Source organism: Microcaecilia unicolor, chromosome 8 (genome assembly GCF_901765095.1).
Source record: "Microcaecilia unicolor chromosome 8, aMicUni1.1, whole genome shotgun sequence".
NCBI lineage: Eukaryota > Metazoa > Chordata > Amphibia > Gymnophiona > Siphonopidae > Microcaecilia > Microcaecilia unicolor.
Genome location: NC_044038.1, coordinates 187,884,835 through 187,901,039, shown reverse-complemented (window position 1 = coordinate 187,901,039; position 16,205 = coordinate 187,884,835). Strand labels below are relative to the sequence as shown.

General features: G+C 46.3%; 1 protein-coding gene across 6 annotated transcripts in view; it reads right to left on the bottom strand.

Moving 5' to 3' along the window:
• The window catches only part of LOC115475628 (dual specificity tyrosine-phosphorylation-regulated kinase 1A-like), a 521,782-nt gene that overhangs the window by 52,120 nt on the left and 453,457 nt on the right, over positions 1–16,205 (bottom strand). Inside the window, exon 11 of one of the 6 annotated variants that reach the window (XM_030211508.1) lies at positions 134–181. The exons of the other annotated variants lie outside the window; for them this stretch is intronic. Within the exon in view, the coding sequence (XP_030067368.1) occupies positions 144–181 (38 nt within the window). The 3' untranslated portion in view covers positions 134–143. The remainder of the gene's footprint in view (positions 1–133; positions 182–16,205) is intronic. 6 annotated transcript variants of the gene reach the window in all.

Sequence of the window (16,205 nt, the reverse complement as noted above, 5' to 3'; positions counted from 1 at the left end):
GGGTACATCACACTGGAGCAGCCTACAGATTTCCGACGCAAACGGAACAACAAGCCAGACATGATCAATGATAATGCAAAGTTGGGAAGGAAAGGGAAGTTGTTGATATCAATACTTATAAGCCCACATATACCTTGATAAGTTCAATGCAGATAACAACTGTACGAAAACCTAGAAACACCTAGGGAAAATACAAAACAAATGATCAAATACAATTCAAAGATCTTACCATAATATGTGTTTTTGGAACAACCAAGTTTTAAGACATTTTCAGAACTGTAGATAATTAATTAGAGGACTGTCTTAACCAAAAAGGGTAGACAAATATCCGTTTAAACTTAACCCCTTTTCCAATCAGAAAATGTGATATCATTTGATTCCTCAACTAATACTAATTCAATGCTTATATTCCACGTGTATCTTGTAAGTTCAACACGGATTACATAAAAGAATCTAGGTATACTCAGAGAATTACAAAAACCTCATTTCAATTGACAATTTAAATAAAATTAACCTTACTTAAACTCTAAAATCACTTCTAGTAAATAGCTCTCAGGAGCTTTCAAATGATAAAGTCACTCATACTAAATATTTCTTAAATAACCATGTCTTAAGAAACTTCTAAAATAATAGAAAGTAGTTAACTTATCTATGTTTGGTAAGTCATTCCATGTTTTTACCGCTATAAATGAGAAAGAAACTTGATGAACCGTCATATATCTAACCTCTTTAACTGATGCAACATGTAAAACCATATCATATTTTTAAAAGATGGAAAAGACACGAGCGTGTACATATATTCTGGAGCTTGACCATACTGGGTGACTTCAACCTACCAAATGTGGATTGGAATATTCCATTTGCAAAGAAGTAGAATGAAAGTGGATGCTCTGCCAATGGGGCTTTGTTTAGATAAATGATAAGGGAACCCGCCAGGGAAGGTCTGTTGCTGAATTTAACATTCAGGAATGGAGAGAGTGTGTCTAATAACCAGATGGGTGCCCACTTGGGTGGTAGTGATCATTGCACAGTATGGTCTCATATAACTGCTAAAGTGGAGTCCAGTCACACCATCCTCAAAGTCCTGGATTTCAAACATGCAGACTTCAGAAAAATGGACGCGTACTTAAAAAAAGGAGTTGACAAGAATGACAATGGGCTGAATTAAAAGGAGTTATAAAAGGACAAAAGTTTTTCATGTAAGTAAATTAAGTCAAAGCATGAAGAAAAGAAAACCAATATGGTTCTTTATAAAGAAGGTTACAAAAATAAAGGAAGAAAAGTTAGCGATCAGAAAAAGAGGAACATAAAAATACTGCATAAACCTGTGAGATAAAGCAAGCAATCAGGAGAGCAAAAACATAGGCAGAAGAAAAAATGGCAAAAGATGTACAGGGCGAGGCAATATATAAACAAATTAATAAAAGTAACCCCCGACAGTATTTTGCCTTTTTCTCAGCAACTGCTTTGAATTTCAACAAAAAAAATGTTAAGCACTTATTTAGTCATCATACTTACATGTTACTATTAAACAACATTTAGTTATCTTAAGCTATGTTGATGTTACTGACATTTTAGCATTACTACCTTGTGATGTTTGCGCGTTAAAAATGTTTGAGCTAAACACAGTAAAATAACATCACTCAAACGATACAATTAACAATGTAACAAAACTTTGCAACACTGTGAATGCTCAAAGTGTCCATCCCCAGCTTTAATTGAAAGAGGGAGAGGCTCAGTATGATGGAAAGGATTGACAAGAGGAGGCAAAGGAGGAGGAAAGAGATGTGTGTGAGGTCGATTGGTCCCTGTGGCAGGCTGACCCAGATCATCTGCAGCGTTTCCTTGAATTTGGCAATTGTTTGGGGGCTTTGACAGGCCTCCAACATTGCTCCCCTCACAAGTCTACACCATTGTGATGTCATTAACAGTAAGCAGTTACTCGCTTTTTTCCCCAAACAATGGTAGTTTTACAGTGCAAACATTTTTGAATGCACAAAAGTCTGTAACTTCGCTATGTTTAAAGATAAACTCATTCCACTCAGCACATAAAAGTAGCAAAAAATCAATTAATGTAAAATTTTACATTAAAATTCCAAGCAGTTGCTAAGAAAATAGCAAAAAACTCTAGGGATTTACTTTTTTTTCCTCACCCTGTAAAGTGAGGAATATTGGCAAAAGGAAGAAGGCCAGAGGTGGAGTTAAAAGACTCAAAAAGATATCATGGTCAATCTGTAGACAGTGATGTGGGAAAAGTGGAATTATGCAACTACTAGCAAAAAAGGCCCGTTTCTGACACAAATGAAACAGGCGCTAGCAAGGTTTTCCTCGGAGTGTGTATGTTTGAGAGAGTGTGTGTGAGAGTGATTCTGTGTGAGAGAGAGAGAGTGAATGTGCGAGTGTGTGTGTGTGACAGAGAGAGAGTGAGACTGGGTGCGAGTGTGTCTGAGAGAGAGAGTGCGTGTGTGAGCATGAGAGTGTGTGCCAGGGCCCCCCCTCCCTCTCAGTTCCAGGGTCCCCCCTCCCTCCCGCCCTCTGAGTTCCAGGGTCGTCCCCCTCTCCCTCCCTCCCTCCGAGTTCCAGGGTTGTTGTCCCCCTCCCTGCCTCCGAGTTCCAGGGTTATCCCCTCCCTCCCTGCCTCTGAGTTCCAGAGTCGTTGCCTCCCTGCCTCTGAGTTCCAGGGTCGTCCACTCCCTGCCTCCCTCCGAGATTCAGGGTCCCCTCCCTCCCCTGCATTCATCCATATGCAGGCAACGTCCTCTGTGCCCTGCCCCCTCCATCCATGTTCAGCATCTCTCCCCTGCCCCCTCCACCTCCCTCTGAGTTCCAGTGTCCCCCTCCCTCCCTCTGAGTTCCAGTGTCCCCTCCCTCCCATTTCCAGGGTCCCCCCTCCCTCCCCTCCCATTTCCAGGGTCCCCCCTCCCTCTGTCCCTCCCTCCCAGTTCCCAGGGTCCCATGGAACTGGGAGGGAGGGGGGACGGAGATCGTTGGAGGAGTGACGTCAGCAGGTGACACACATTGGAACGTTGGAGGAGTGATGTCAGCAGGTGGTTACGATCCCAGTGAGACACACTGGAATGTTGGAGGAGCAAATTATTATATTAGATTACTTCTGTTTGGTATCCATAGAAGAAAAACCAGGCGAAGGTCCACAGACATTTGACAAAGGGATGGTGTAGTTACTGCACTCGTCATGGAAGAAAGTATTCATTAACTTGCACAAATGAATGTGGACAAAGTCATGGGGCTGGATAAAATACATCTTAGGATATTGAAGAAGATTAGAGAGGTTTTTGGGTTCTCTAAATGCTGTGTTTAATAGATCTTTGAAGATTGGGGAAGTACCACAAGATTAGAGAAAGGCTGATGTTGTTCCTCTTCACAAAGATGTTGACAGAGAAGTAGGGTTTGTTGGATGGAAAAGTAATGGAGGTGCTGCTGAAGGAAAAGATAGTGAACTAATAATGGGCTGCATGATCCGAAGCAACATGTTTACTAAGGGGATTAATTGTTTTTCAGTTGGGTGAACAGGACTGAGTACAAGCACTAGATATAATTCCCTTGAATTTCAGCAAAGCATTTGATACAGTTCCTCACAGGAGACTCATGAATAAACTGAGTAGCTACAGTTAGAACCCAAAGTGGTGAACTAGATTAGAAACTGGTTAACTGACAGAGAACAGAGAGTAGCGGTAAATGGAATTTATTCGGAAAAAGAAAGATGAGCCCTGGAGAGACTTAAGTATCAGTACTGGGGCTAATTCTCTTCAAGATATTTGTGAGTGACATTGCTAAAGGGTTAAAAGAAAAATTTGACTTTTTGTGGATGACATGAAAATTTGTAGAGTGGACACCGTTGAGGGAGTAGACAAAATGAGAAGTGAGCTACAAAATGTTGAAGACTGAGCACTTAAAAATTAATGCAAACAAGTGTAGAGTGATGCACTTGGGGTATAGAAATTTCAAATATGTTGTATGTGGTAGGGGGCAAGAGGTTGATATGCATGGACTAGAAAAGGGGCCTTGTTTGAGGATCTCACGGAGGTGAACCAAGGATGTTAAGCTGCATAGAGGGAGAAGCATAACCAGAAGAAAGGAGGTGTTAATGGTTCTGTATAGATCATTGGTATTGCCCCACTTGGAGTACTATGTTCAGTTTTGGAGACCATATCTCGCTAAGGATGTAAAAATGCCTTGAACAGTCCAGAGGTAGGCACAATGATATGGGGTTTGCGCCAAAAGATGTAAGAGAAGAGACCTGAAGACCTCCATATGTCTACAGAGGAGACCATCGGTATTTTTCAAATGGGGCAATTTGTCAAAAAAACTTCAATGAGAGCCAAGGTCATCAAGGGACAAGCGACAGACACCCTGCAACATGACTTCACCCCAGGGCTACCCCCTCAGTTTTTAATCTCCCTCTATATTTTCTCTAGAGACTTGTTTGTGGTGCCACCTTTTGAAAAACTATTCTGTTTTGTTCCATTATCTCTCTCAGTCTTATAAGAAGAGAGTGGAATTTCGGGAAGCACAAGGTAAGTGCAAGACTTCATTGTACATTAATTTGATCTTTCAATTAAAAAAAAAAAAAAAATATATATATACACACACAGAGAGAGAGAGAGAGATACAGAGAGAGAGAGAGAGTTCTTTTAAATGAGGTGAAGGAGACTATCAGCGCAAAACAAGCATAATTCAAAAAATGGCAAAAAGCCTAAATGAGAAAAAAAAGGAAGTAACGTAAGTACTTGTAAGATAGATGCGAGGCATTGATAAAGGCTAAAAGAAAATTTGAAAAGAAGCTTGCTGCAGAAGCAAAATTTTTTCAGGTACATCATAAGCAGAAAGGAAATACATGAGAGGCAAGTGGCACTGAAGGTGAACATAATGGAAGCACACAAGTCCAAGGAGATGAAATAAAGAAGAAACAGTATGGTACAAGACTCCTTATTGATGAAAACACCTGCATTAGGGATTGAACTTCTCACAGAACTGGTAAACACAAATATACATCCAGAAAAGTGACGATCTGGAGGAACTGAAAGAAATCACAATGAACCTGGAAGACGTACAGTAGGAAGCCAAAACGACATGTTAAAGACTGCAAACACTTGGTCCAAATAGTATACACCTCAAGAAAGAACTCAAAAATGAAATTGCAGATCTACTATTGGTAAAGGGTAACCAGTCATTAAAATCCTCCACGGTAGCTGAAGATTGGAAGGGGTCTAATATAATATTGATTGATTGATTAGGACTTATTTCCCACCTTTTTGAAGGAATTCACTCAAGGCGGTGTACAGTAAGAATAAATCAAACATGAGCAATAGGCAATTACAACAGTGAAAGTATTCAAATAACAATACAAAGTATGGCATAGTATACTCCTTACAATGTAGAAAGGCTAGACAAACCTTAGGATCAATAAAGTTAAATATTTATTGCTCTGGTGTATATATAAATAGAATAAACATAAAATCACTACATAAATTTCAATGTATGTAAAACGATACAAAATAAAATATCAGTGCTTAAAAATCGGCATGTCACAATTAATGTAAAGTCAGTTGAGATTACATTTATTGTGAAATGCCGAATTTTAAGCACTGATACATACATTCATTGTTACGTAGTTATTTTATGTTTATTATATTTATGTATACACCAGAGCAATAAATATTTAACTTTATTAATCATGAGGTTTGTCTAGCCTTCCTACATTCCTACTTCCTTTGTGTATTATAAGCAAAGATGGAACATATAGATAGGTAAGAGAGTAAGAAAGTAAGGTGACTAATTTAAAGAAAGGTGAAAATGAGGTCAGAGCTAGACGATCAAGATGGCGACCGTGTGAGGGTGTGAGTCACACAAGCTCCCGAACGACAGTCTCTGCTTCAGTAGCGCTTACCTTTTTTTCACCTGCGATAATGGTGAAAAGAAAGGGGAAAGTCGGGGCAAAAGCCGCTGCGAGCCCCGGCGGTAATCCAGCGCTCCGACAGCCGACTCTAGAGTCATTCGGTCTTTGTGCTCCGGGCGCCCAAGTTCCTGCCTTGGTTGGATCCTCAGGACAACAGGGGGATCTTAGCATTGAGGCGACTTCTTTGAGTCCGCCCCTGCAAGCTGTGCCGCCGAGACCGAGCGGGAAGCTAGGAACAATGGGAGAACTTCAGACAACCCTTGCTGAGGTTAGCGGCGGCCCCATCGGTTTTTCGACCCCTGGAGGAGTGTCAACAGAAGAGGGGGCGGGAGGTTTTGATTCCTCGCCCTCTCTCACCCAGGAGACCCCGCTCAAGGAGCTCGGCGTGAGGAGTAAACCCGCAACGGTAACTTTGGAGGCCCTCTGGGAGGTGATCCAGACCGTTAATTTGTCACTGCTACAATTAACAAATTCCTTCAATACTGAAGTTAAAGATCTAAAGGATTTTCATCGAACGATGGAATCAAAGGCTCAGGAACAAGAAGTAAAAAGTGAGTCAAATTTGCAAGAAATAAAGAATTTACAGACAGCTGTTGCTAATATGGTTGTTGAAAAAGATTTGACTCGAAGGAAAATTGAATTTTTTGATAATCAACTCAGGCGTAACAACCTGAGATTTTTGAATTTTCCCAAGACTCCTTTAATATCACCTACAGAAATGCTGAAAAAATATTTTCTTGAAGTACTTGGTATTCCAAAAGAAGCTATGCCTCCTATTGTGAAGGCTTTCTATGTTACAGGAGCCAATGTAGCCCAAATAGAGACTCCGGAAATGAATGTGACACAATTCTTAGAAACATCATCTTTAGAAGTTGTAACTGAGCGTACGACTCTTCTTGCTACCTTTGCCTTTGAGACTGATAGAAACCATGTTTTCAGACTTTACTTCAGACATATTACTGCCCAGTTTTTTTGGATCAAAAATACAAATATTTCCCGATCTCAGTAAAAACACTCAGAGAAGGAGAAGAGAACTTTTGGGACTTAGGCCCCGGGTTCTCGCTCTAGGTGGTACATTTAAATTGAAATTTGCCTGTAGATGTATAATTTCCTTAAATACAGTATACTATGTATTTTTTGAACCAGATAAGCTGCGACAGTTTATAATTGCTAAAGAGAGTGGTGGCGAAAGAGACCTGGTCACCCCAGTAGGGAGCTGAAACCGCAGGCAGGAACTGGGCTCTACCCTTATAATTAGTTTAATTTTTTGTCTATTTCCTTATATCCTGATCTCACATTGTGGACTAAGTAACAATGTAATTTCTGTTATTACTCCTTGATTTAAAGGGGTGGGGGAAAATATGCCTTTGAATATTTACCCGATTTTCCTATATTTACTTAATGTAAATTTTATTTTGAAAATGATAAATAAAAAATTTAAAAAAAAAGAAAATGAGGTCAGAGAGATGGTTAAATATTAACTCAGCTAGGGAACGGGTGGATAAAAATGTCCTGCTGCAGTATGTGCAGCCCGTGTCACTCCTTGTGCATAAGTGAGACTAACAAGTGAATTACTTCTTCCATTAAACGCCTGGTTGAAGAGCCAAGCTTTCGCCTGCTTCCTGAAGAAGAGATAGTCTTGTGTTAAGCAGAGCCTTTCAGGGAGTGCATTTCAGAGTGTGGGGACTACTCCAGAGAAAGCTCGCTTGCGGGTATCACACCGTACAATGTTTTTTGGAGAGGGTGTGGTTAGTGATAGCCCTTGAGAGGACCATATTGTCCTTGGCGGTGTGTAGAGGGTCATCCTGTTCTTCAAGTACTCAGGGCCATAATACCAGTTGATCCAGGAAACTACAGACTGGTAAGTGCCAGGCAAAATGTTAGAAACTACTATAAAGAACAAAATTACTGAACACATAGACAAACATGACTTAATGGGCAGACTCAAATGGATTTAGCCAAGGGAAGTCTTGACCAACCAATCTGTTACATTCATTTTGAAAGCATGAATAAATATATGGATAAAAGTGATCCAGCTGATGTAGTGTATCTAGTTGTCAGAATGCTTTTTACAAAGTCCTTCATGAGAGACTCCTGAAAAAATTAAAATGTCACGGGATAGGAGGCAATGTTCTGTTGTGACTTAGGAACTGGCTGAAATACAGAAAACAGAGATTAGAGTTAAGGTAAAATTATGTATCATACCTGATAATTTTCTTTCCATTAATCATAGCTGATCAATCCATAGACTGGTGGGTTGTGTCCATCTACCAGCAGGTGGAGATAGAGAGCAATCCTTTTGCCTCCCTATATGTGGTCATGTGCTGCCGGAAACTCCTCAGTATGTCGATATCAAAGCTCCATCCGCAGGACTCAGCACTTAGAGAATTACACCCACAAAGGGACACTCTGCCCAGCTCACCACCGCCGAAACGGGGGAGGGGAATCAACCCAGCTCATCCCCACACAAGCGAGGGAGGGACACCACACCCGCCGATGCGGGGGGATCTGGCTTATCCTGCGACCACAACCGCGGGAGGAGCTGGCTGACCCTAACACCACCGAAGCGGGAGGGATATAATGCTACCCTACTGCCGCATGAAGCGGTAGGGAGCACCGGCAGAATTTAGGTCTCAATCCAGCCCCGTAAAATGGAGGGGAGAGGAATGCAGCAGCTCACTGTAACACAAAATCGTCTCAACTCCAGAAGAATTCAATCGAAAAAACTTGAACACGAAGATCCTCCTGAACAGGAACTGAAGACTAAACTTGAACCTGAAATGCAACCAGAATATAAACAGTACAGATATCTGGGAGGGGCTATGGATTGATCAGCTATGATTAATGGAAAGAAAATTATCAGGTATGATACATAATTTTACCTTCCATATCATCATGCTGATCAATCCATAGACTGGTGGGATGTACCGAAGCAGTACTCACCCAGGGTGGGACATAGAAATCCCTGACCGCAACACTGAAGCTCCAAACCGGGCCTCCGCCCGAGCAGCCACAGTCAAGCGGTAATGCCTGGAGAAGGTATGAGCCGATGCCCAAGTTGCCGCCTTACAAATCTCTTCCAAGGAGACGGACCCGGCCTCTGCCATCGAGGCCGCCTGTGCCCTAGTGGAGTGAGCCTTCAGGTGGATAGGCGGCATCTTCCCCGCGGCCACATAAGCCGCTGCAATGGCTTCCTTGACCCATCGTGCCACTGTAGGCTTGGATGCCTGCAGACCCTTACGAGGACCTGTGAACAGCACAAACAGATGATCCGACTTCCAGAAATCATTGGTCACTTCCAAGTATCTGATTATGACTCGTCTCACATCTAGATATTTAAGAGCAGAGTACTCCTCTGGGTAGTCCTCCCTACGAAAAGGAGGGTAGGCAGAACTGCTGATTCACATGGAAACGAGAAACAATCTTGGGCAGGAAGGAAGGCACCGTGCGAATAGACACTCCTGCCTCAGTGAACTGCAGGAAGGGTTCCCGACATGATAGCGCCTGGAGCTCGGAAACTCATCTGGCTGAAGTGATAGCCACCAAAAAGACTGCTTTCAACGTCAGGTCTTTCAGAGATGCCCTCGACAAGGGTTCAAAAGGCGGCTTCTGCAAGGCTCTTAGCACTAGATTGAGATTCCACGCAGGCACCACCGAGTGCAGAGGAGGGCGTAGGTGATTAACTCCCTTGAGAAAGCGCACCTCATCTGGCTGCGAGGCCAGGGAAGCACCCTTCAGGCGACCCCTGAAACAAGCCAGAGCCGCTACCTGGACTTTAAGGGAACTGAGCGACAGGCCTTTCTCCAGACCTTCTTGCAGGAACGCCAACACTGAAGAAATTGGAGCAGTGAAGGGAGAAAGAGAGCCTGCCTCACACCACGATGCAAAGGTACGCCAAACCCTGGCGTAAGCAGTAGAAGTAGAGCGCTTCCTCGTTCTCAGCATAGTGGCGATGACCTTGTCTGAGAAGCCCTTCTTCCTCAGACGCTGCCGTTCAACAGCCAGGCCGTAAGACCAAAGGGGGTGGGATCCTCCATCACCACGGGACCCTGGTGCAACAGGCCCCGCACCACTGGCAGCCGCAGAGGGCCGTCCACCGAGAGCCTGATCAAGTCCGCATACCAGGGACGTCTGGGCCAGTCCGGACACACCAGGATTATCCGACCAGGATGCTTTGCCACCCGGTCTAGCACCCTGCCCAACATGGGCCAGGGCGGGAACACATAGAGAAGCTCCTGTGTCGGCCACCGTTGGAGAAGAGCATCTACTCCCAGAGAGCGAGGGTCCCGTCCTCTGCTGAAAAAGCGCGGCACTTGGCAATTGGCCGATGACGCCATCAGATCTGTGCTCGGCTGGCCCCAGCGCTTCGTGATGTCCAAGAACGCCTGAGCTGATAGCTGCCACTCTCTGGGATCCAAGGTATGGCAACTGAGAAAGTCCGCCTTGACATTCATGACTCCCGCAATATGGGCCGCCGACAGCTGTTCCAGGTTCGCTTCCGCCCAATGGCATAGCTTCGTGGCCTCCTTGGCTAGAGGTGCGCTCTTGGTACCTCCCTGGCGATTGACATAGGCCACAGCCGTGGCATTGTCCGACAGGACCCGTACTGGCTTCACCGCCAGTACTGGGAGAAACTCCAAAAGCACCAACCGAATGGCTCTGAGTTCCAGGAGGTTGATAGACCACTTTGCCTCTGCAGGAGACCAGAGCCCCTGCACTGTCCTTCCCAAGCAGTGGGCTCCCCAGCTCGTCAAAGAGGCATCCGTCGTGACGACAACCCATTCCGGGGTCAAAAGAGGCATTCCTGCGGACAGCTTGTCTGTCCTCAGCCACCAGCTCAGCGCCTTGTGCACCGCTGGATCCAAGGGAAGGCGCACAGCGTAATCCTCCGACACTGGAGTCCATCGCTGCAGCAAAGAGAGCTGTAGAGGTCTCATATGGGCTCTGGCCCAGGGCACTACTTCCATCGTGGCCATCACAGAGCCCAACAGCTGCACATAGTCCCAAGCCCGAAGAGGAGAGGCTACTAGGAACTAGTCCACTTGAGCCTGAAGCTTGACAATCCGATTGTCTGGCAGGAACACTCTGCCCACTTGGGTGTCGAAACGAACTCCCAGATACTCCAAGGACTGAGTCGGGCGCAGCTGGCTTTTCTCCCAGTTAATGATCCACCCCAGGGAGCTCAACAGAGCAATCACCCAGTCTACAGCTCTGCCGCACTCTGCATAAGAGGGGGCTCGGATCAACCAGTCGTCCAGAAAAAGATGGACTTGTACTCCTTCCTTTCGTAGGAAAGCCGCGATGACCACCATTACTTTGGAAAAGGTCGGCGGAGCAGTAGCCAACCCGAACGGGAGGGCTCTGAACTGGAAGTGTCGGCCCAGGACTGCAAAACGCAGAAAGCGTTGATGAGGACGCCAGATGGGAATATGCAAGTAAGCTTCCTCGATGTCCAGGGATGCCAGGAATTCCCATGCCTTCACTGCCGCTATAACAGAGCGGAGAGTCTCCATTCGGAAGTGTCGAACTTTCAAGGCCCGATTGACCCCTTTGAGGTCGAGGATAGGCCGCACAGAACCTCCTTTCTTTGGTACCACAAAGTAAATGGAGTAACGTCCCTTGCCAAGCTGATCTTCTGGCACCGGAACGACCACACCCAGGCGGATCAGATTGTCCAAAGTCTGCTGCACTGCCACAGCTTTGACCGGAGACTTGCAGGGAGAGTGCACAAACCCGTCGTCGGCAGAACTCTAGCTTGTAGCCATCTCTGATGACTTCCAGCACCCAAGCGTCTGAAGTTACCCTGGTCCACTCGCCCAGAAACGAGGATAGGCATCCTCCAATCTGCTCTGGGCCATGGACCAGGGCCCCGTCATTGGGTACGAGACCCTGGGGGAGGACCGAAGGACGCACCTCTGGGATGGCGGTCTCTGCGAAAGGAATGCTGCTTGGGGGAGAAGTTCCTCTTGAAGGAAGAGGGGGCAGAGGAGCCCGACTTGCCCGGGCGATATCGAGGGGCTTCCTGAAACCGTCCTTTGGAGGAACCGGGTCGGGCACCACTGGCCCGAGCCCTGACCTCCAGTAACCTCTTGCCCTTGGACGTGCCGAGATCGGTCACAATCTTGTCCAGCTTGCCTTTAAAAGGCAACTTAGCCAGGCAAGACTTAGAGGCGTGGTCAGCCGACCAATGCTTCAGCCAAAGCCAGTGCCGAGCAGAGACTGTCTGAGCCATACCTTTAGCCGAGGCTCTCAAGACATCATACAGCAAGTCTGCCAAGTAGGCCAAGCCCGAATCCAGGGCTGGCAAATCAGCCCTCAAGGAAGGATCCGAGGGGGAAGCCCGCTGCACAATCGTCAGGCACGCCCTGGCCACATAGGAGCCGCAAACTGAGGCCTGCAAACTTAAAGCAGCCGCCTCTCGAAGGACGACTTTAAAGCTGCCTCCAATCTTCTGTCTTGGGTGTCCTATAGGGCCGTGCCACCTTCCACCGGCAACACCGTTTTCTTAGTCACCGCAGTGATTAAGGAATCCACGGTAGGCCAAAGAAAGGCCTCCAATTCGCCTTCCAGCAGAGGATAGAGGCGGGACATAGCCCTAGCCACTTTAAGGCTCACTTCTGGGAAATCCCATTGAGCCAAAATCAAGGTGTGCATGGCTTCATGCACGTGGAAGGTTCTAGGCGGGCGCTTCGTCCCCAGCATAATGGCAGAGCCAGCAGAGGCTGAGGGAGAGACATCCTCCGGAGAGGAAATCTTCAAAATGTTCATTGCCTGCACTAACAGGTTGGGCAAATCCTCTGAGCGAAAGATCCGCGCTACAGAGGGGTCATTCGCTCCATCCGAGAGGGAATCCGTCTCCTCCAAGGAATCCCCAAAGGACCGTTGGGAGAACTCAGATACGCTGCCCTCATCTACAGCAGAGGAGACAGAGTCCTCTAGGGCCTGGAAATCCACCCGAGGGCGTTCGCTTCCGGAGGCCTCAACCCCTTTATCAGACAGGGGAGCAGGAGCAGCGTTTTGCATAAGAAAAGCCCGATGCAGCAGCAAAATGAACTCAGGGGAGAAACCCCCCAGAATGTGCACTTCTGCAGCCTGGGCCACGGCCCTAGATGCACCCTCAACCGGCGCTCGCAAGAGCGGGGGAGAAACATGCTGCGCATCCAAAATGGCGTCCGGAGCGAAACTCCGAGAAGGAGCTGCGCAGGAAGAACGGCGCTTAACTTTGGCTGCTTTCTTGCCGTCGCCCGAATCAAGGGCGACCATAGCATTAACGTCTCCCACCTCGAGGGCGGCCCAAGAAGAAGCCGTCCGAGCAGAGTGGGTGGCCAAAATGGAGGGGGCGAGCATCGGGGGATGGGCGCTTATGGTGGGAAAAACCGCCGCACCGGAGGAAGAACCGGGACATTGACCAGACTCCAAACTGACGCCCAAAAAGGGCGATTCAGGCTTTGAAACCCCCGCATCCCCGCTAGACGCGCACACGCGGTCCAGGGAGTGATTCTTCGCGCCCTCGCCCTCCGACGCCATAAGCCACGTGGAGACCAATCGGGGAATCCCCTGCCCGCTACAAAAGGTAAAAATTACCTGCTCCTCGCTCCAAGCTGTAACTAACTGGTGTCCCAGTGAGCAGCTGCAATAAACGCTGATATAAACGTTGAAATAAACGCCCTTAAAGGACGTCCCAAAATTTTTTTTTTTTAACGGAGCCAGCGGGAGGGGGGAGAAAAGGAGGGACCTGGCACCACCAGGTTTGCACTTGCTCAAGAAGAGCCCTCAACCCCAGGTACTTAACAAAACCTAAGAATTAGGCCTGGAGATCTAGCCAGAGCTGCTGCTGTGTGTGACCACCACCTGTTGAGATACAGAACATATTGAGCAGTGGCGTAGCCAGACTGCCAATTTTGGATGGGCCTGAACCCAAAGTGGGTGGGCACAAAATTTTCTCTCTACCCCCCTCCCCCAGCAAAATTTAGTCACGCTAATCAGATGCATTTGTCACACAGGGTAAAGTGCTGCTTTTCAGTGCATCAGATTTCAGAAAATTTATTTAATAGCCTAACACCCTTTTCAGTGAGCTTTCAGAGGCCAAAACCTCCTGCCTCAGGTCAGTATAATGCTGTTACGGTATCCTCGCCTGACCTAAGGAAGGAAGTATTGGTCTCTGAAACTTCATTAACACAGGTACCATATTACTTTATCCTAAATTAAAAATAAAATTATTTTCTTTACCTTTCTTGCATGGCCATTTACTTTTTCTCATTGTGTCGCTCCCAGTCTCTAGATTCTGCTTTCCTTCGTTTTCGCTTAACTCTTCTGCCACGGTTTCCTGGCCATTTCTCATTTTTCTCTCCTTTTTCTTTGCTTTCTTCAATATTTTTCTGCCTCTCTCTCTCTCTGTCCTGATTTAATTCATTCTTACTATCCATTCTTTAATTTCCTTCATCTACTTATGGCTTTTCATCTTTTTCTCACCCTTGTTCTCCCCATGCCCCCTCCTCTTATTCTCCAGTCTTTCACTACTCTCCTTTTCCATCCAGCAGCTCTCTTCTTTCTCTCCCCATCCTTCCAGTCTCCCCTCTCTCTCCCCATCCTTCCAGTAGTCTCCCCTCTTTCTTTCTGCATCCTTCCATCCAGCGTCTTCCCTCTTTCTCTCTCCATCCTTCCATCCATCTACCCTCTCTCCTGATCCTTCCATCTAATGTCTCTCTCTCCCTCTTTCTAACCAGTGTCTCTGTATCACTCTACCCTTTTCTGTTCAGTGTCCCTTCTCTCTCCACATCCTTCCAGTCTCTCCCCTTTCTCTTTGCATCCTTCCAGTCTCTCCCCTTTCTCTCCCCATCCTTCCATCCAGAGTCTCTCTCCCCATCCATCCGTTTTCCCTCTTTCTCTCCCCATCCTTCCATCTGTTTTCCCTCTTTCTCTGCCATCCTTCCATTTGTTTTCTATCTTTTCTCCCCATCCTTCCATCTATTTTCCTTCTTTCTCCCCATCCTTCCATGTTTTCCCTCTTTCTCTGTCATCCTTCCATGTTTTCCCTCTTTTCTCCCCATCCTTCCATGTTTTCCCTCATTCTCTGCCATCCTTCCATCTGTTTTCCCTGTTTTCTCCCCATCCTTCCGTTTTCCCTCTTTCTCCCCATCCTTCCATGTTTTCCCTCATTCTCTGCCATCCTTCCATCTGTTTCCCCTCATTCTCTGCCATCCTTCCATGTTTTCCCTCTTTCTCCCCATCCTTCCATGTTTTCCCTCATTCTCTGCCATCATTTCATCTGTTTTCCCTTTCTCTGCCATCCTTCCATCTTTTTCTCCCCATCCTTCCATGTTTTCCCTCTTTTCTTCAACGAGGCCCGCCCTGCATGCCAGCGCCAGCCCCCATTGCCGGCCACTGCTGCTTTTCCTGTTGAGCAGCAGGGCAGGCGCTACAAAAAGAAGAAGCGCTAACGGCGCAGGGGCAGTGACGTAGGAGACGGGAGGAGCCTGCGAGCCAGCAGCCAATGCCTCAAGGCTGCCTAGACAGTGCCTGCCGGTGCCGCGCTTTTTTTGTTTAACATTTTTTTCGTCCTTAGCGCCGTTAGCGCTTCTTCTTTTTGTAGCGCCGGCCCTGCTGCTCAACAGGAAAAGCAGCAGTGGCCGGCAATGGGTGCTGGGGCTGGCACTGGGCGGGCCTGGGTTGAAATTGGGTGGGCCTGGGCCCAGCCAGGCCCACCTGTAGCTACGCCCCTGATACTGAGGAGTTTCCGGCAGCACATGACCACATATAGGGAGGCAAAAGGATTGCTCTCTATCTCCACCTGCTGGTAGATGGACACAACCCACCAGTCTATGGATTGATCAGCATGATGATATGGAAATGGACAATTCTTTCAATGGAGGAAGATGAATAGTGGAGTGCCAAAAGGATCTATACTAGGATCAGTGATTTTTTTTTTTTTTTTTACATTTTATATATGATCTGGAAATGGAAACAATAAGTGAGATGAACAAATCTGCAGATAAAACAAAGCTATTCAAAGTTGTTAAATCGTATTCGGACTGCAAGAAATTACAGGATGATCTTGGGAGACTAGAAGAATTGGCATCCAAATGGCAAATTAAATTTAATGTGGACAAATGCAAAGAGATCTACATTAGGAAGAATAAAGTAGTAGCTACATGATGCTAACGTTCTACTGAGGAAAAGGATTTAGGTGTCATTGTGGACAATGCATTGAAATTTTCTACATGGTGTGCAGCAGCATCAAAAACAAGCAAACAAAATGTTAGGAGTTATTAGGAAAGGAATAGAGAAT